The sequence below is a fragment of the Myotis davidii genome, unplaced genomic scaffold (genome assembly GCF_000327345.1).
Source record: "Myotis davidii unplaced genomic scaffold, ASM32734v1 scaffold193, whole genome shotgun sequence".
In the NCBI taxonomy this organism is placed as follows: domain Eukaryota; kingdom Metazoa; phylum Chordata; class Mammalia; order Chiroptera; family Vespertilionidae; genus Myotis; species Myotis davidii.
This window is the reverse complement of record NW_006284616.1, coordinates 181,598-203,294: the sequence shown is the minus strand read 5'-3', so window position 1 is coordinate 203,294 and position 21,697 is coordinate 181,598. Positions and strand designations below refer to the sequence as shown.

The 21,697-nt window shown below is 39.3% G+C and overlaps 1 protein-coding gene across 1 annotated transcript in view; it reads left to right on the top strand.

Annotated features, from left to right (window-relative positions):
* The first annotated feature begins 8,982 nt into the window (after window positions 1–8,982).
* SACS (sacsin molecular chaperone) overlaps window positions 8,983–21,697 on the top strand; it is a 58,996-nt gene continuing 46,281 nt past the window's right edge. The window contains 4 exon segments of the mRNA XM_015572421.1: window positions 8,983–9,155; window positions 15,861–15,948; window positions 17,097–17,182; window positions 20,764–20,875. Coding sequence (XP_015427907.1) covers window positions 20,860–20,875 — 16 coding nt within the window. The 5' untranslated portion in view covers window positions 8,983–9,155; window positions 15,861–15,948; window positions 17,097–17,182; window positions 20,764–20,859.

Here is a 21,697-nt window from a genome sequence, read left to right as displayed (position 1 = left end):
ACCTCCAGGCCAATTGGCAGTGAGGACCAGCTGGGTCTATAATGGAGGAACTGCTGTGCTGGAGACACCCTTATGGGGCAGGACTTGCTTCAGTGGGGCTTTGGTGCTCACTGGGTCTGCCCCTTGAGCGTGTCGCTTATAGATGTGAAGTGTTGTAATCTGGTATGGTCTCACACTGACCACTGGGTACACTGGTTCTTGGATCTCCAAGGAGGTGCTAAGTCAGCCACTGCCTGAGGCCACCCAGCAGTAGCTACAGAGAGATCTGCAGATTCCTCCTCTTTGTTTGGGGTTTGGAAGTGCCCAGATGAGGCCCAGCTGTGAAGCAAGGCAGGCTGCTGCTGCTGAGCCTTGGGCCTTCTTTTGGAAGCTTTTGAGCTCTCTGACCCAGCTGCAGTTTGTTAGGTTTTATGCCGTGAAAGGACAGGCCATTCGTATGCAAAAGCCACTGTACACAGCTTGGGTGGGGTTGTAAATTGGGAGGGGCGGGATCTCAGAGAATCATCAGGGCAGAGCAAACAGCAATGGCTGCCAGTCAGCCCTGCATTGGAGAGGTCTCTGCGTCTCCGTGCGCCCCTGTGCAGAAACAATGATCACTACAAACACCTCTGAGAGAAAGCTTCCCTCGAGTTCTGGCCCCATGACAGACAGTCCAGTTTCTCCCCATACCAGTCTGGGTCCCCAGAGTCTTGCCCAGAACTGGAGTTCAGAGCAATCAGGAGCTTGGATCTCCCTCCCGATTGAAAAAAACAAAAACAAAAAACCAACGCACCCATTTGCCAGCCTATTTTGTGTGCACCCTCTGCCCCTCCGCCCCTCCGCACCTCCGAACAGTCTCAATGAGCTTTTTTCTTTCCTTCTAGTTGTAGAACTTCCACTCAGCCAGATTTCCCATGGTTTGGGATGATCAATGTTTTGTCTTTTTGTTGTAGTTTTGATGTGGTTGTGAGAGGCAGCAAGTACAAGTGTTTACCTATGCTGCCATCTTGGTTCTTCCAGAGAGTATATTTTTAAACAAGTAAATCAATTGGTTATAATGAACTAAGTAGAAGTAGTTAATTGTAAAATCTCTTACTTTTTTTTGTTGAACATCGGTATCTCTATTCTGTAATTCATACTTGTATATTTATCACATACATTTAGAAGTGTTTTCTAGTGTTGGGGGAGAGGGCCTTACATCCTGCCTATATCCAGCCAGACTATAAAATTGCCACATGCTTTAAAATACACTCTATCAGTGGATAGAGTGTCGGCCTATGGACTGAAAGGTCCCAGGTTCGATTCCGGTCAAGGGCATGTACCTTGGTTGCAGGCACATTCCCAGTAGGAGATGTGCAGGAGGCAGCTGATCGATGTTTCTCTCATCGATGTTTCTAACTCTCTATCTCTCTCCCTTCCTCTCTGTAAAAAATCAATAAAATATATTTTTAAAAAAATAAGAAAAAAATAAAAAATAATAATAAAATACAAGATTGTAATTAGCTCTTCGGAGAGAACTTAGGACACTGTTGTCCCTAAGGCATACTGACAGTGCATAATTTTTAGAATCTCAAGCAAAGTGTTTCCCCTTCTCTTCAGTTCTGGAGAACAACACAGAATAAGGGAAATTGAAGGGACACCTGGGTGCCAATCTTGATACTTGCATTTGGAAGGAAATCTCAGACAAACTATTTTTCTCTCTGGATCCTGAAGCCTGACTTATAATTGTGGCTAATGATGTCTCCTTTGCAGATTCACCTGGGAATTAAAAATAATAGAGGACATGAAAGGATTCAACATGTTGTTGGTGAAGGTCTAAAGAGGTGAAAAGAAAAATAAAATCTGTATAAACACATGAGAGACATGTGAAAAATACACAAGAAAAGAATACCAGGGCTACTTTTCAGAAATGCAGAGGAACTGAAGTGTGGCCTAGATGGGAAGTAGATTCAATAACGACATGATAGATCTGGCTGGGAGCTAAACCCTGCATTATGCTTAGGAATAAAGATAATGAGGGAAGAAAAGAAAAACCAGATTTCATTCCAGATATAAAATCAACCAGGAATGCACTCTCTTCCCAGACTAGGACATGAAGCAATGATGCTGGTCCAGGAAAGCTCTGTTAATGGAAGACAGCATTTTGGCATTTGTAATAACTAATGACTTAGGCAGGTTTTCTTTATTTTAGCACTTTCCTTTTTATGTTGAAATTATGTTTATTATATTTGTGTATTGTTCCATTCTTTGAGCTCCATATGGGCAGTGGGGTTGTTATTATTACCATTATCTTTTATTTCTGAGCACCCCAGCAGTATGCCTGCACATAGACTATGCACAGTTAATGCTTACTGAACTCAATAGAGCTGGAGAAAAGGGGAGTACACATCAGAAAAAGGAGGTGAATTTGAGATAAAGGGGTTTAGGAGTATCCAAGACACCTTTTGCCTGATTCTCATTTTTTCTGGCATTGATCTTGACTATTCAGATGCCAAAATAAAGAAGGATGAAGAAAGGAATTGAGTGTGAGAAGAAGAGTATGGGGCTGCCATCTTGTAATTCTTGTAACACTCCCCTAGATAGGAACTACTCCTTCATCATGATATCAGGACCCAGTGTATAGTGAGTGCTACACATTTTTGTTTTATGAATAAATAAGCACCTCCTAAATCAAGGACAGCCCCATTTCACCTGACAATAACTCTAGGAGGAAGGTGTTATCAATCTAGCTAAGTAAGAAAGTGAGCTTGGAGCAGTGACAACCCACACAGCTGGTAGATGTGACAACTGGGGGCTCATTTTCTCAAGTCATCATCACACAAGGGACAGATAATGGATACAGGCAAAAAGTGAGGAACAACTTAGGAAAGTAAAGGACAAAACATAAAAATTAACTGACTGGAATAATTATAAGAGTTGGAAGAAACAGAAAAAGGAAATGTTTTATGGTATTTGTTGCTTATAATATTTTTTATGTTCAATGTAATCAATTTTATGTTACAATGTTTTATAGGTTTTTGTCATAAGTTTCCTACTATTGTGTCTAGTCTTGACATTCTAATTATTAGCATAAAATAAATTTATTTTAATGTACATATTTTATAGCCAGTCCACTCTGTCTCTGTATTTTCTATAAAATGTTCCAAGAGACAATGCTTAATCAAAGGTCATTATAAATGGAAAAGGAATTTAAAAACCATATGTGGTTTTATTATTCCCTGAAGTGGCTAATACAACTCAAGATGTGTCACCTTTGTAATATCCAGGTCCCTTTAGATTACACAGCTGATATCTGACAGCATGACTACACAAGGCCCTTCTGGTTAATTTTGCTATGGCAAAGCTATTTTGAATAACCTTGGATTTCTGGCAACCAAACAACTATTTCTCATTAAAATTAACAGAAGATTCAAAAGCATCATGTAAATTTTGTACAATGCAATCTTCTCATAACTATTATAGCACTTTAGGGAATGCATAATGCCCTCTTTGGTAGAAAGTGCAGGAATGTTATTTCTGAAATATGACTTCATTTCCCAAAGTATGTTTAATGTAACTAAAAATAAAAGTTAAGCAATCGTGTCTATTTAGCATAAAGGAAAGAATGTTGTGTCATTTATCTGACTGATTGCTGATTGAATGTGGTTTGTGGATAAAATCTGCCTGGGCCACCAGCATTTCTGGTTGAAGAGCTAGTCTTCCTTTAAAAATCTTAGTAACATTTATTCAATATTACTCTATGCTAGGCTCTTAAGATGCAAAGAGGAATGCAAAGGGCTCCCATTGCAATGAATGAACATTAATTATAATTAATAAAATGTGATACATGCTATAATACTAATGTAAATATACAATGTAGAAGTTATATAGAGAATGGCACCTGGAAGACTTGAGGAATCTGGGGAAATGGTGATTCAAGGATTGGTACTTCGGGATTTATCAGATGAAGAGTGATAAGAAGAGGACCACAGGTAGATGAGGACAAGGCAGGTACAGTACATGGGGATAGGTAAAGCAATATGAAGTTGTTGTATTTTATAAATATTGTAGTTTAATATTTAATAGTGCTTGGACTTTGGAGTTTAAACTTGGGCTCTCCCAGTTATAGCTGTGGAACTATAAGGAAGGTGTTTAGTTTCATTTTCCCTACCTGAAAATTGAGGTTTTATGTACTTGGAGGGGTTGTTGAGAAGATCAAATGAGCTAAATCATATAAGGCTTTTAGTAGGGTGCATGGCACATAGGAAGCACTCCATAAATATTACATATTTTAAACTGTTCATGGCGACAGATTGTATTATGGTTGGTGGGGTGACCTCAGAAGAATCTGACAAGGCTGCCTGGGGCTAAATTGTAATGGGTCTTGAATGCTATACGGAATAAATTGAGCTTGATCCTACTGTCATTGGGAAATTCTTGTAGGTTCTGGAGCACAGAACTAACTCAATAATGGTCTACTAGTGGTCAATGGTCAAATCCTGTGGGCACTTTACCTATGTGATACTTGGCACTGCGAATTTCCTTCTTAAAGCTTTTAACTTAATCCCACAGATAACATTTTTTCTTGTTCTTGTTCCTATTTTTAAGTCTTGTCTCCTTCCAAGTCAACTTCACTCCTGCCGCCTGAGGATTCTTTGTATAATGTAATTCTGATCACCTACTAATTAAAATCTGGAAGTGGCTCCTCAGCCCCTTCAAGTAACTCCATATGTGGCATAAAGGAAACTTCATGACCATATTCCTGAAGACTCCTCTAAAATCATGTTTTCTATGCCTTTACATGAATTTTATCCTCAGCTTTACAGCCATTTTTTGACACCATGATTTTGCAGGTGCTGTTTTCTCTCCCTTGGAGATCTTTTTCCTTTCTCTACTTGGCTTATGGTTTTAATTCATTCTTGAGGACTTCACTGAATAGCATGCATACAATATCCTTACATTTTATTTTCAAGATAAATGCCTTGTGCTGACTTATTAAACAAAGGAATAACAGTTTGTTAGACTTTGGTCTTTACATCACTGGCAAACATTCTTCAGAAGGGAAAAATTATTGTTTCTGTATGATCCAAGACATACTATTAGTCACAGTCCATTTCATAAAATCATGAAATATTGTTTCAGGGGAAGTTAGCTCTCAGCCTTGATCTGTGCTTCCTGACTGCAGTTGATATGATGTGTGGGTCTGAGAATGGATCAGAATAAAGGCAGCCCAATTATGATTAAAGAATTTTTACATTGTGTTGAACTGGCATTTTATTATTACCTTAAATAGATTTTGCAAATACAAAAATGAGTCCATTGTAGGGATTGGAAGGGACTGGAATATTTTTATCTCTTGGGAGTGGTGAGAAAGCTAGGGCCCATGCTAATGCGGATATGTCATCCAGGAAAATGGAAAGAAAGGCAAGTTAAAACAAATGTCATGAGAAAGAATAACATTGTTTTCTGCTTCTGTTGTGTTGAGGCCAGCTTCTGCAATAAAACAATTTTCTTTGCCCATCTCTACAACTGAAATAGGCTCAAAAAATGGTTGGATAGACTCTCCATTTCTAACTGAGTTTGGACTCACTCTAAAAGAAGGGACCGATGTTTTGGCTTCTTGCTGTTAAGTGTTTCATAATATGCTCCTGAAGAGTGGATCAAGGCTCAGCCAAACATTTCTTAAAAATTTTTCAAACTTTCTTCTTAACCTAAATAGTGGTAAAAGTTCATGAACAAAGATATTTACTGAAGTTTGTGAACTTTTGAAAAATTAAAATACTCATGTAAGTATCAATAGGGTTAAGCATCCTAAGATATTTCTTCTCAATGGAAAATTAGGCAGTTATTAGAAATGAGATTTCTACAGTGATAAAGATGCTGAAAATACTATGTACCCATAGTATAATTGCATTATATTAAAAAAACCTTATTGACATTAATTTATAAAAGTGTTTTTTTGTATTGTGGTGTTAGAATTATAAATAATGTTAGAGCTTCTTTTTACTTTTCTATATTTTCCAGATATTTATTCATTCCTTCTTTTCTCCTTCCTCCCCCTTTCCCTTCTTCCCTCTGTCCCTGCTTCCCTCTGTCCCTCTCTCTCTTTCTTCCTTTCTATTTACTGAGCACCTATTCTACATTAGGGCTTCTTTCTCGTCCTGGGAAGCCATAGTAAACAAAACATACACCAATTCCAAATTTGATTTCGTGGAGGGTTGGAGAATGGATTGTAGAAGGGATAAGTAGAGTATGGAGAACAAGTAAGAGGCGATGGTACCAAATTCAGGTCAAAGATGATGGAAGCATGAACTACACCAGTTGCTCTGCCCTGTTTCTTCTCATATAAGCTCTTTCTGGGTAATTTCATCTTCCTGTGTTTCATTCAGGCCTCTGTTCAAATGTAACTTCTTAGAAAAGAGTTCTAACTCCTTTACTCTCTTACCTTGACCTGCCCCAACTACCCCCTCTGCACCCCCCTTTTTTATTGTTTAAAGTATTACACATGTCTCCCTTTTCCCGATTCACCCTCCCCCTGGCCACTCCCACCCCTGAGAGCAAGCCCCACTGCCCCAGTGTCTGTGCCCATTGGTTATTCTAAAATGCTTGCATACAAGTCCTTTGGTTGATCTCTAACCCCCCCTCCCCTGCCTTCTCTCTGAGGCTGGACTGTCTGTTCAGTGCTACCTTGTCTCTGGATCTATTTTTGTTCATCAGTTTATGTTGATCATTATATATCCCACATATGAGTGAGATCATGTGATATTTATCTTTCTCTGACTGGCTTATTTTGCTTAGCATAATGCTCTCCAGGTCCATCCATGCTGTTGCAAATAGTAAAAGTTTCTTCTTTTTATAGCAGCGTAGTATTCCATTGTGTAAATGTACTATAGTTTTTTAATCCACTCATCTGCTGATGGGCACTTAGGCTGTTTCCAAATCTTAGCTATGGTAAATTGTATTGTTATGAACATAGGAGTGCATATATCCTTTCTGATTGGTGCTTCTGGTTTCTGGGATATAGTCCCTTTTTAAATAGTACTTTTCCTGCTTGGCTCCATACGATGAACTGATATATTACTGGTCCATTTGTTTATAGGTGTCTTTCTTCCCTAGTGTGTAAACATAAGATAGGGGACTTTGCTTTGTTCATGTTGTGTTCTTATCATTTAGAAATGTATCCATCTGGGACACAGGAAAGGTTTAATAAATATTACCTGAATGATTAAACAATTGATTGCTGAATCTATTTCTTTAGCTTTGGATCCCTCCTGAGCTCCAGATTTGTAGTTCCCATGCCAACTAACCCTTCAAAATGAACCCTGAGTATACTTTGAATTCCAGATGTTCAAACTTCTTATGATCAGCCTCCTTCCCCAACCAAATTTGCTTCTTGTGAAATCCTCTCCATTAAGGTCATTTCTTGGTCTCTCAAGTCTTCAGCTCAACACCTATGTTTTTTTGTCCCTAAGAGTGATGGGAAAACTAGGGCCTTATTCACATCCAAGGAGAGTAAATAAGGAAGCAAGTAGATCTGGGGATTGTCTTAGGAGTTAGATGTGAAAGATTTGTCCTGGGGTAGGTATGCTGTTGATGCTATAGCAAGGAGTGACAGCTCATATTCTTTCCACTTGTTGATATTCTAATGCATTTGTTTGTGCAGTCTTGTCTGATTAAAGAAGTAAATATTTGTTCATGAGGTTTTCTGGCCTGATATTTTTGTTGAAATAGTATATTCTTTTATTGATTTAATGTGCTTATTTGTTCTAAGTAGGAAAGACCTGCATGACTTAAAGCACTCTTCCTTTTAAACATGTTTAGAAGAAAGGGATGAACACTGTAGGAGCATTCTGTATATTTATTACTGATAAGGAGTTCCAAGTAATATTTTTTGTGGAGGTGGGGGAGAAGAGGGAATTGAAAACCAGTAGTAATTAATACCATTTTGGGGTAAACACTAAAATTTAATTCTATTTAAGGTATTCAAACAAGAAGCACACAAATTTACTTGTTCACAATACAGCCTTTGAATTGTTTTAATAGATGTTGCCATATTTTTTTTTTGCAATGTGTGTCATTCATACCTATGAGAAATAAGCCAGAGGAAAGGACATTTTCAGAAGCTTCATCAAACCACATACACTTCCAAATTACGAAGCAACGTTAGTTACTCTGGGGCGATCCATAAACTCTAAGGCTCAAATTTATGATTTCAAAGAGCTTGCAAGTGTGATAGAAAAACTTAGGGTACTGATAGTATAAGATAATATTGCTAAAATACATCACGTATATTTTTTACGTCATAGGATGTTTAGTCTCATCTATTACTTTCCTTCTGGCACTCCTTTCTTCAGCAAACTGAGTCATTGACCCTACTTTTGGGTCTAAAAACTAACAGGAAATGAAACCATGGAACATTTTTTTATTAATATATTTTTATTGATTTCGGAGAGGAAGGGAGAGGGAGAGATAGAAACATCAATGATGAGAGAGAATTATTGATCAGCTGCCTCCTGCACGCCCCCTACTGGGGATCGAGCCTGCAGCGCAGGCATGTGCCCTTGACCTGAATCAAACCCGGGGCGCTTCAGTCCGGGGCTCTATTTACTGAGCCAAACCGGCTAGGGCCATGGAAGACACTTGTGTTCTGCAATCACAACGCTCCCCTCCTTTACATCTTACTTGGAGATGCTTCCAGAGATTGAAAGTCGTTAGAGTTGGAGGACAGTAGGCGCTAGTTCTGCATTTCACATAACTGTTGAACTCCGCCAGGGAGAACACACATCTCTAAACGCACAGCTCCGCTAAGGTCGTGTTTAAGGCTGTCCCGGCACCCGCGCTGCTGCAGGCGGGGCGGGGCGGGGCTGTGCTCTTGTCACACCCGTTCTCATCAGGAGAGTCCCTGGATGGGAACACCGAGACGGCTGGTTTGGATGATGGATGTTAGGTTTTTTGCGTGCCTGCCACCGAGCCGGGGAGAGAGGGCGCGCTGGGCGGGCGCGGCCCCCCACGAGGCCCCCACTGAATCCCTTTGCCTTTCGCACAGGCGGCTGCGGGTGACCGTCCTTCCCGGCTGCGTGGGCTGCAGGACCGTGGCCGCTCTGGAGTCCTGGACCGCGCGCGACGTCAAGGAGAGCATCGCGGCGGAGACGGGCTTCCCGGTGTCGGAGCAGCGGCTGTGGCTCGGCGACCGGGAGGTATGCCCGTCCCCTCTCCTCTCCCCGGGGGAGGACGGGCCTGCTCTGTGCTGAGGGTGTAGCACATCAATTCGCTAGTTGATAGTGACACTGAATGGGTTTATTCTTGGGACGTGGAAGACAGATCAAGTGGTCGCCCTGGAAAGAATGCTTTGCAAATAATGTGAGCAAAATGACACGTGTGTTCCTCTCACGGTAACTTTTATTGATTTACCATTTCAACTTTGCAGTCCCCCTCCTCCATTTTGTCTGAATCTTCACTTCCTGAAATTAAGATACTTATTTTAAAAAATATATATTTTTATTGATTTTAGAGGGGAAGGTAGAGGGGGGAGAGAGATAAAACATCAGTGATGAGAGAATCATTGATTGGCTGCCTCCTGCATGCCCCACACTCGGGACCCAGCCTTGCAACCTGGGCTGTACCCTGACCGGCAATCCAACCTAACCTCCTGGTTCATAGGTTCAGGCTCAGCCACTGAGGCACACTGGCTGGGCAAGATACTTTTTTGATGAGCATTATAACCAGAGGATTTTTGTTGTTTCCGTGTTTAGAGACATCATCATTGAAGTTACTTAATCATTACAGTACTTATTTTTTCTGTTATACATTTAACATTGGTAAATATCTTAACCTTTTTACAGCTTAGAAGTTACCCCCCAGTTTTGAATCACAAAAATTTAGACTGAAAGGATCTTCAGATACTTTCATGTAGAAGCTATTAGTTTGAGGAGTACTTTTATATTAAAACTTCTAAGATATAAATGAATAATTTAGCAGATCAAACTTTGGAAAATAGGAATATTTCATATTGTTGAATGTATCCTTTAAGGTTGGTGAAACTACTTAAGGGAAGAGTTACATGGAGACATATTGCTGAAAATTAACATTTATCCTAATAAATATCTTCACTTTATTTTTTTTCTATGATAAAAAACACCCCACATCATATTCAGGATTTAAAGGAGGTGACAAAGAGTTGAACAAATACACAGGAATACTTAAGCCATAGAGAATGCCATTTTTAGTATTAGATTTCCTTACAATTGACCGAACAGCAGAATGGCAGGTCGTCTGGGGGCGGGGCTGGTGAGCAGGCGGCGCCAGGCCAGCCAAGGCATGTGCCAGCGGGCAGAGAGAGGGGACGGTGATGGGGGGGGAGGGGGGGCAGCGGCAACCAGCGGCGGCAGAGGGGCGATTGAGGGGGCAAGGGTAGCTGCTCACCAGCCAGTGCTGTCCCCTGATCAGCCCACTCAGTCGCCTCCCACAGAGGGAGGCCAGACTGTGACTTGGGCCCCGCTCTCCACAGGGAGTGGCCCTAAGCTCTCAGTAGGACATCCCCAGACTGCGAGAGGGCAGAGGGCCCCCCCTCCGAGTGCACGAATTTTCCTACACTGGGCCTCTAGTCCTATATAATAAAAGCCTAATATGCAAATCGACTGAATGGCAGAATGACCGGTGGACAACTGGTTGCTATGATGTGCACTGACCACTAGGCGGCAGATGCTCAACACAGGAGCTGCCCCCAGCCTGCAGGCCCCAGCCAAGGCGGGTGTCAGTGGGGTCCCCCCACCGATCACCCCACTGGTCGCCCACAGATCGGCCCTAATCGCCGGCCAGGCCTAGGATCCTACCAATGCACGATTTCATGCACCGGGCCTCTAGTCTAGTATAAATATTGGTGAAGTGCTTGGTACCTGTGATTTTAATCCCTCAATGTAATCTTGACCTTCTGAGTACCTGGGTCCACTCACTAGTCACTTGCCCACTTAAACCCACATTTCCTGTTAACCTGTTCTTATGTTGCTCCATGGATTGGCCCTCTTTTCCAGTTCCCCAACCATAGTTGGTATGCAGACAGTGACTTGAGGACTTTGGACGGAATTGAGGAGCAAAGCTCATCATTCTCACTTCTTTTTCTGCGCCTACTCCTATCTTTTAACCTTCCCTTGTATACTCTGCTGGTTCTATACCCACTTCTTTGGTTACTCCTCTGGTTCTGCTTTGCCCATTTGTCCCCTAGATGTGGTTATAACCAAAGGCTCAGTTGTGGCTCAGTCTTGCCATTAGAAATGTATTTGTAGATGTCTGCAAAGTATTGGTATGGCATGATAAACATTTCAGTGATGTGTAGAGGTTTCAGATTGAGTGAGTGGTTGGTGGAGAGGGTCCAATTAGGAAACTTGTGCTAATAATGAGGTAGTGAGGTTCTAGACTATGATTGTACAGGTAACACTGAAAGGAAAGGATGCATAGGAGAATTTGAAAAATATAAAATTATGGCAGTTTGGTACCAAAATGGGGGGGGGGTAGTGTGGCGAAGGGGGTGAGATGTAGAATAAGGCAGAAGGCCTTGCCAAGGATCTTCAGAAGCCTTGAATGAGATCAGGAAAATAATGGTTTAGTTCAGCAGAGATAAACAAGTACAGAAGATACCTAATTTTGGAGGAAAGTTGGTAACCATTTTGCTTTTGTGTGTGGTTCGGCTGGTGGCAGGACATAAAAGAGATATGTAGGCAAATGCACAAAGAGGTAGGTGATGTAGATAGATCCTACTGCCAGTGAGTAACAGAGGCTAAATTAATTACCATGTTAGAATCTGCTTTCCTGTTTCCAATGGGAATGGGATAAACGAATTCTAACCAATTCTAAGATCTCTGCTATGTAAGAGTCTAGACTACAGTGATATTCAACAGGCAGATGTGGGTCTGAAGCCCAAGAGATACCTTTTGGGAAGTAACTTTTGGAGATACAATTTTGGGAACTTTTTCAGCACATTTCTCTTTCTGTACTTTGTAAATACATTGGGAATATTATTAATATTTGTTGAGCTACTGACTGTGTTCCACACACTGTTCTAGATATTTTGTATATATATCATCTCACTAGTGAAAACAAGCTCATGAGTTCATTATTACTACTCCATTTTGTAGACTAGGGAAGCCAAGATTTAGAGAGAAGTATCAAACTAGGATTGGAACCCAGATCTGTCTGATCCCAAAGTCTGGACTTGTTAACCTGCCACGCCATAGAGAATCTGTCAGGGTGTCAATAAATAAAAAAGTTAAATGTGAAGTTCTTTAAAATAGAGAAGAGCTTAAACCGTGAAAAATGAACTTGAATGTCAAGGATGGAGCTCCCCCAGAAAACAAGCAGAGGGCACAATTCTCTCCTGATTCAGAGGAGATAGGCTTGTGACTTTTACCAAACTGATGAACTTGGTAATGCTAACATGTGCCATTAAAGGTCACCTTTATAGAAGCACATCTTTCACAGAGGTGGTTTTATTTCCTATTTAATTTAATGCTGTTCATAACCTTTTAGATTTGAATTATTGGCAAGAATTCTAATATTTTAAGGTAGGCAGGAAACAAAAGCTGTTGACAACTCCTTGTCACCCACTGGCTTTGGTTGGTATTGGACATAGTTAGCAGTAGGTACTTATTCCTTAGTCTTTCTGGGTCACCTAGAATCCTCTTTTACTTGTTTCTTTTGCTTTTCCTGGCCTGGAAGTGGCATTTGTCAGTTCTTTACCTCCTGTCCCATGCAGAGACTGAAGCTATTCTTTATAGCTGTGCATCTTTCTGGTCCATTTTCCTGATCCATACCAAATGTGTTTGAGTCTCAAGCCAGGTTTGAAGTATCACTTTACTTTCTTCTCTTTTGATTAAAAATGTCCTCCCTGTCAGCTTTTAAATCTTGAAAACCTCCTTGTGTCCTTGACAACTAAACAAAGGAAGACGTGTTGGGAGATCCAGATTACAATTAAAATTGTATTGTTTGCTTAATAATTTGAAGTTACTGTTTCATAATAAATGAAAATGAGCATCTCGGAGGTTTTTAAGGGAGGCTGAAACTGGTATGGGCAAAAATGCAGACGTTAAAATTATTTTATAATCACTGTTTTAAAGACAAATATAAAGACCAAAGTGGACTACTTTTTTTGAAATGTATTTTTTTTATTGATTTCAGAGAGGAAGGAAGACATAGAGAGAAACATCAATGATGAGAGAGAATCATTAATTGGCTGCCTCCTGTACGCCCTACCCTGGGAATAGAGCCCACAATCTGGGCATGTGCCTCCTGGCTTGTAGATTGATGCTTAATGATTGAGCTATACTGGCCAGGCTGAAATGGACTACTATTAAGGTCTTATTGCCTCTGGAGGTGAATAGGACCAATGCTGCTTTTTGCTTGGTTGGAGCAATTAAGGTCCAAAAAAGAATGAGGCCCAAGCAAAATCCCCAAATCTTGGCACTCTCCAGGGGAGAAAACAGATCGCACTGCTCAAGTTATCTTCGCTGCTTGCTTTCTCTTAGGGAGAATCACTTCCTTGTAAATAGGTCACTGATAACAATCTGCCAAAAGCATTCATTGTCAATCTCACATAGCCAGTTACATCTGTTTTTACTAATGTGGTGCTAGTCTGTGTCTTCTTCCTTTTCAAGCCCTCTTTAAGATCTGGAAACTTTCCTGCATTATAGAATTTTTTCCTTCCTTCCTTCCTTCCTGCCTTCCTTCCTTCCTTCCTTCCTTCCTTCCTTCCTTCCCTTTTTTCTTTCTTTTTCTTTCTTTCTAGTAAGATTACTAGAGGCCCAGTGCACATTTCTTTCTTCCTTCCTTCCTTCCTGCCTTTAAATGTACCTTGGCTATACTGAACTGGACTAGTAATCCTTGGTTCATGCATGGCTCTCTTTTATTTTATTTTATTTATTTATTTATTTATTTTTTTTATGGCTCTCTTTTAGTAGGAATTTAATTAACTAACAATAGAATGAATAACAATAATGACATCATCCAGTTGGAGAACTAAACCTGTTGATAGTTTATATTTACCTTTGTGCTTCTCCCCAGCCTGTATACCTGTGTCTCTTCCCTTACCCCTTTGTGTTTAGTATTCTGTTTGTTTGTTTTTTAGTCACTGTAATAGTTTTATATGTATATGTGTGGAGATATATATATATATGTTTGTGTGTATGTGTATGTAAGTGTCTATGTGTGTATAACCTAAATATATAAACTAGGTAATATACTGTTTATTTTTAGTTACTTATGAACTTTATAAGAAGTGTATTATTCTATATGTAGAAACCTGGAATTATATTTTTACACTGAATATTATGTTATGAATATTCACCCAAATTTATGTACAGTTTACTTAATTCATTTTTTATTGTTGTGTAATATTCCATTGTATTCATATGTCATAGAATTTGGGTAGTTTCTAAATTTTTGTTGTCAAAACAGTACCGCTATGATTATTCTTATCTATATTTCCTGCGCAAGGAGTTTTTACAGGCTTGCTTTAAGATTCAGTGGTGATATGTATAGGAAGTGGTTCATAAACTGGGAATTGTAACACATTCAGATTTGCATGTTAGAGATGGGGACTAGAATGAAGATGATGTACAGAAAGTAAGAAGACCAGATGGGATTGTTACACAAATCTGAGATGTGGAGGGTCTGAACAATTGCAAGTAGAGAACAAGTTAGCTATGGGAAAACTTGGGGAGGGACATGCTGGTACCCAGAAAGTAATCAATTTGACTGTGGTTTGGTCAGAGAGAGGACTTTTCCACCAGCTTTCCAATTAAAGTGACGAGATAGAAGATGCCACTAATAATTGAGATTCAGAGTAAAAGATGAGCAATAAGTGATGGAAGGAAAGCTAGTGATGTCACCTTTGGGTAAGTTGCTCTAGGGATCCTGGAAGATATCAGTGTGAAATGGGTGGTAGACAATTGGAAATACTGAATTTTTGACATGGTAAATTATGTCCTTCACACCTTGTCAAGGAAGTGAAAGGTACAATGGTGGCTCTTCAGCTGAGCTTTTGAATAATGTTTTGCAAACTGCTGACCTGTAAGGAATCATTCCATAGCAACAATTAACAGTAGACCGGTGGGGACAAGGTTATCTGGCTTTGGATTACTTACCTTATTTTCCAAAAAAAGGCACTATTACACTGCTCCTGTGGTTTATGATCACACATATTGTACCTTGCCCTTATGAGAATCAGACCAAACACCAAAAGGAAAATGAATATCAAGGTGTTTTTCAGGAAAGCCAATTTTAGGAAAGTTGTAGACCAAAGCAGCTTCAGACGTTGGAGTCCTTATTTGCCCCTTCCTTTTATATCATACCTTTATTGTAGCAACATCTGTGTAGCAGTGTTTTCCAAACTATATTTCTAGGTACAATATCCTAGAAAATAAATGAAAAGAAAATCAGTGCTAAATTTGTGAAATACTGCTAATGTAATCCTTTCTGAGAAAGTTACAATAGGTATTAACATGTTAAATGCCCTAAACCCCAAATTATTCCAATTAATTTAAAACATTTTTTTGTCTTCTATCTGTTGACATCTCATAGAGCTGTGCTCTGAGCAATACACTTTGGAACTGCTAATCAAAAGAATGACTTTGTTTATGATCCTCATTCATTATACAAAATTTAAATTATTATAAAGCAGAAATATGTGTATATCTATTAGTAACTATCTTTTAAATTTTAAAAAAAAATTTACTAAATTTTTATTCTTTGAAACATTCACTTCTCCAGAGCAACTTAATTCCTGATAAGAACAGCTAACAAGCATTATATCTTAAGTGCAAAAAAATTTATGATAAAGTTTTGAATTTACAGTATTAGGAACTATATTGCTTTTCATACATTTTATTCATTTCTTTTTTTTTTTTTTTCAGTTACCTGACTGGATCAAGATTGGAGAACTGACTTCCAAAAATTGTCATCTTTTTGTAAACCTTCAATCAAAAGGCTTAAAAGGGGGAGGTATAACATTAACTTTACCAGGATATTTTGCCCTTTTTAGTTGAATAAAGATTATGTTTTAAAAGTGAAATGAAAGTGTATAATATTGGGATGTGATAAGTGGATATCAGGGGCAGAGGAAAACAAGGGCAGATGGAGTTAGTGAGTTATAAAAATGTGTGGGATATATTAGTCTGTGGAACAGTTGGGGTTTGGTCTTGGTGCATAGTTGTGCAAAAATGATGCAAATAAATTTATAGTGATGATTCTGTTTCTTAAGCACAGACTTATTTTTTACTTATATACAGATTTTTTTGTTGTTGTTCTGTGCATCTGAGAAATTACTTTCCTTCCCCCGTTCTCCTTGTACTTGACTGTCACCTATCTGAAGGAAACCTGGTCAGTCAATTCTAAGAATCTCTAGTTTGGAAAGGCTTAAGGGTATTTGACTGGACAGCCATTGAGATGGTGATTGTGCTGAGTTTCAGAACAATCAGATCATCGGTTGAGATTGAGAATATTAAGAATGTCATTATCAGCACCATTAGGTCTGGCTTATAATTTTGCAGCAAAGCACCATTTATTTCAATTATTTTAGAAAATATCAGCCCTTTCCCCCATGCTCTTTATTTTTTAATTAATAATCATTTGTGACATTTAGTATATTTAACATATTCTTAAAACTTAATTTGTAGCTAATGAAAAATCTTGAGATTTGATGAAGTTGAATCTGCTTTACTTTTCTTTTTAATCCACACTTGAAAAATGTTTTTATTCATTTTTTAGGAGACAGGGGGAGAGAGAGAGAGAGGGAGAGAGAGAGAAAGAAACAACAGTGTGAGAGAGAAGCATTGATCGGTTGCCTCTGTCAACGGGGGATCGGATGCACAACCAAGGTATATGCCCTGACCAGGAATCGAACCCACAACCTTGGCATGTGCCCTGACCAGGAATCGAACCCACAACCTTTTGGTGTACAGGATGATGTTCCAACCAACTGAGCCACACCAGCCAGGGCAGAATCTGCTTTACTGTCTACTGAATCTGTTTATTACGTAGCGTTTCATAACCGAGAGCTGCAGTAGAGCTGAAGTTTTAACTTGTAGAATTTTACTGTGTCTTGGAACCAAATAACACATTGGTAACAGGCCATGGGATTTTTATTTTAGGTAGATTTGGTCAAACAACTCCACCACTTGTTGATTTTCTCAAGGACATATTAAGAAGATATCCAGAAGGAGGACAGATTCTTAAGGTAGGGCATGTGTTGTGTACGTGTATGAATTTACTTTGATAAAAATGAGGGGAATAAAATTACTTAGAAGTCTTGTTAGTGTTTACATGTTTTAGAATTTTGTCTAAATTTGAATAGCTATACTTATTACCCTCTGCACCTGCAGTGCATTCACAGGATGATGTGGGTTGAGAACACAGTCAATATAAATACGTGGGGTTTCAGAGCAAAGGGACCCACTAAGTTGCAGTAATCAAGTAGTGCTACTCTAGGGACACTTTTTTGTAACTGTATATAATTCTATAATGTAATTTTATGAATTGCATGTGAAACATTGTACAATGGCATTACAAATCTACCAACCAGCCAACCACACAAACAAAATAATACAGAATCCACATTCAGCGGCCATCGACATGTGCTCATTTGACCCCTGGTTTTAGAGGTTTGCTTTTGGGAAGACTTTAATTATTTCAGTTATTTAAAGCTATTTATTATGTATTCTTTTAGTTTGAATACACTAAAAAAAATAAGCAAACATAAAAGAAAGCAATATGGAAGATATTGCAAAGATTAGATTTTGTGTTTAAGTTTAGCAAGACACCTCCTTAGTGTAAAAGATCAGTCATTATGCATTTTCCGTCTCATTAATTTATTTAGTGTTTATTAACAATTCTTTAGTCCTCATATTTTCTAGTTTAGATGGTAAATTTTTAGAAAATAAGGACTAGATTAATAGTCAAACTCAGATAGAGCTGGAAGAGGATTGCCGCATCTTCAGTGATTTTAATAATGACATGTATCATTTAAGAATAGGCATCAGTGATTCACAGAGTTAATTTGCAAACCATTTTTATATTGACATATTAGGAAAGTGAAGATAGGAAGAGTATGTTTATAGGGTTGAAATGGGGGTAGAGAGGCAAAGAAAATAAATTTAAATTTGAAGATTTAGTTGATGGTAACAGGAGTATTATCAATTCAAAAGTGAGTGATAAATCCTATCAGGAAATAAGGCCACAGTAATGAGTGAGCTCTTTGGACATTCCTGTAGCTAGCAAGCAGCTGATATTTACTCCTTCCTCTTTGCTTACTGTATATATTTATGTGCGAGCCAGCTGAATGTAATCTTTGTTCCTTGGATGTTTTAGTAGAATTCAACCATTTTAGATTTAATAGGAATCTTAGTCTTATGCCTTTTGTGATGTTTGCTGAAAGGTCCAGGTATTTTAATAAATCGCCCAAGATTATATGCAAATTGACATATTTATTGCCTCTTCTCAGAATCAGTTTGAGAGAGATCCCCTGAGAAAAAGCATCCCATCCTATTTTTTATTCAACTTGAGACTGATAGTTGGAGCCTGGGAGTTGGAACTTTATCTCTAGTTTTCTTCATCTCTGCCCCCTAAAATGCACATAAATAAAAAATAGATATCCAAATGAAACCAGGATCCAACCTTGAAAGTGCTCTCATTTTGAAAGTTAACATTATATTTTGCTCCCTTTTAATTCTTATTTCTCATTTATATCATAACTAGGGGCCCGGTGCACAAAATTCGTGCACTGGGTGGTGGGGGGAGTGTCCCTCAGCCCAGCCTGCCCCCTCTCACATACTGGGAGCCCTCAGGCGTTGACCCCCATCACCCTCCAATCACAGGATCGGCCCCTTGCCCAGGCCTGACGCCACTGCCAGAGGCGTCAGGCCTGGGCAGGGGACCCTCATTTCCCCCCATCACTGGTTCTGCTCCCAGCCCAGGCCTGATGCCTCTGGCCCAGGCGTCAGTCCTGGGCAGGGGACCCCCAGACCCCTCCGATTGCTGGCTCTGCCCCTTGCCCAGGCCTGATGCCTTGGCCAGAGGCATAGACCCCCATCACCCTCCAATCACCTGATCGGCCCCTTGCCCAGGCCTGACGCCTCCGCCAGAGGTGTCAGGCTTGGACAGGGGACCCCCATCTCCCCCTGATCACTGGCTCTGACCCCCGCCCAGGCCTGAGACCTCTGTTCCTGCTTTCCCTTTCGCCTCCCTGCATTGTGCCTACATATGCAAATTAACCGCCATCTTGTTGGCAGTTAACTGCCAATCTTAGTTGGCAATTAATTTGCATATAGCCCCGATTAGCCAATGAAAAGGGTAGCGTTGTATGCCAATTACCATTTTTCTCTTTTATTAGTGTAGATAGCCTAATGTAAATAAGATTACTAATTTCAGGGATTCTGTTAGACTAAATAGTGTAGGAACTAGTCTACAAATTCTATGAGAAATAGGCAGTTGTGTGAACAGGAGTAATTTGTATTCAATAAGGAAGTAGAAAAGGGCATGTTTGGGGTTGAACAGCAGTTGGGTAAGACTTCCCAACCTCTTGGGGTACACCCAGTGAACTACACGTCTTACCTGATCTCAGAACTTGCTCTCAGATCTGTGCTAGTCCCTTATTCCGTTAGAGTTGTCTCATTTCATGTGAGCGGTGTCACCTTTTTACTCTGATAAAGGTTTTGCTGTTGGCATTGCTGTCTTCAGTTCTTGCCCATTCCCCCCAACCCACACCAGGTTTAGTAATACCAAGGTGTCAGAAAAGTTAAAATATAGTTCTTCCCAATGTTAGAGGTTTATGAGTGTAAAAATAACAAGATGGGTTATTGTGTTTCTAAAGACCCATCCATTTAAAATGTAACCACCTGATTTGGTTTGGCCTAAATCACAGCTCACCCAGGCAATTGCTATGTATTGACTTTTCTATACCTTAGATAAGGTCCAAAATAAACTAGGGTTAATATCTTTGAAGTTCATTTCAAATTCTAATGACTATGGTATTGGCTCTAGCAGTTGGACTCTTATTTTAGAGTGTGGAACTCCCAACATGATTTTGGTAGGTGTGCCAAAGTGATTGGGATTGTTGAGACTAGGGATTTTTTTGAGGCTACTGATGGGTGTAAATCTTGTAGTTTGCCATTTCCTTTCTCACATGAGAGTGCTTTTATTATCCATTCACCCATCTGCTTACTTATCTACCAGACAATATTACTATCCTTTTTATGAAAGGAATAAGGCTGTGCTGACCTTCAAAAACTTTCATCTTAGTATAGGAGAAAGACATGCTAACCTCAAGTTTTCAAGATGCAACATACTGTACATATAGACTGATATTTTTTTCTAAGAAAAAGGTAAGTTTGATAAGCAAATGATAAATGAGATCTTTTTTGGTAACTGCTTGAGAATGGGTATTTATCCCAAATGACAAAATAGTCTGTGTCGTTTGGAACTTGAGTAATTTCTTTTGTGTGAAGGCTTTGGGTAGGTTGTAAATAAGAGGCAGAATTGTAAATAGTCGCAGGAATTGTGTTGCAGGCTAAGAATAGTGAGTTAAAAAAGGCATTGTAAGTATGTGTAATTGAAGAAGGACTCATGGTCTTTTCAACCATTCTCATATGTATGTAACAATTACTTTCAGTAGTTTCCTCACCAGATCTTAAAGATAATGTTGCAAGCAGTGGGGTTTCTTTACTGAAATGTAATTATTTTTTAAATATTACAAGTAAATATAAAGATGGGCAGTAGATTACTGTATTATGAAATATTGTTTTTGGTGTATATCTTGATTAGGAATTAATTCAGAACGCAGAAGATGCTGGTGCCACAGAAGTAAAATTTTTGTATGATGAAACTCAATATGGAACAGAGACTCTTTGGTCAAAAGATATGGCACAATATCAGGGTAAGAGTCAATATTTAGGAGTAAGTTTTATGTACTAACAGATGCTTTTTATTGATTTATAATACTCTGTTTAATGAACAGTCTAATTACCACTCATACTTCACTTCTTGGTATATTTCATTCCACTTCAGATGGTTTTCTCTGCTTTTGGTGGGCAGGTATCTCTGCTAGTTGGTATTTTTAGAGAACAAAGGAAAAAATCTCAACACAAAGTAACAAGCAGTGTAAATTCAGTTGGCCCTTGAACAATACAGGCTTAAACTGTGCAGGTCTACTTATATGCAGATTCTTTTTAATAAATATACAGTTTTCCCTCTGTGTCCCTGAATTTCACATCCTTAGGTTCAAGCACTTGTGGATTGAAAATAGTAATTTTGATCCACAGGTGGGAATATGCGAATGCAGAGGACCTACTGGATACATTGTTCTATGCCATTTTATGTAAGGGACTTCGGCATCTTTTTTGGTGTCTGTGGGGAGTCTTGGAACCAGTCCCCTGTGGATACTGAGGGACCATTGAAGTTTTGGGGGAGTCAAAAGTAAAACACAGATTTTCAACTGGGTGCATAGCATTGGCAAATATGTTCTCCCATGTAGTGGGTTTTCTTGTTGTTTTGTTGATCGTTTCTTTTGCTGTGCAGAAACTCTTTATTTTGATGTAGTCCCATTTGTTTATTTTCTCGTTAGTTTCCAATGCCCTAGGATCTGTATCGGTGAAGAAATTGCTTCGGCATATGTGTGAGATTTTGTTGCCTTTGGATTCTTCTAGTATTTTTATGGTTTCCCGTCGTACATTTAAGTTCTTTATCAAGTTTGAGTTTA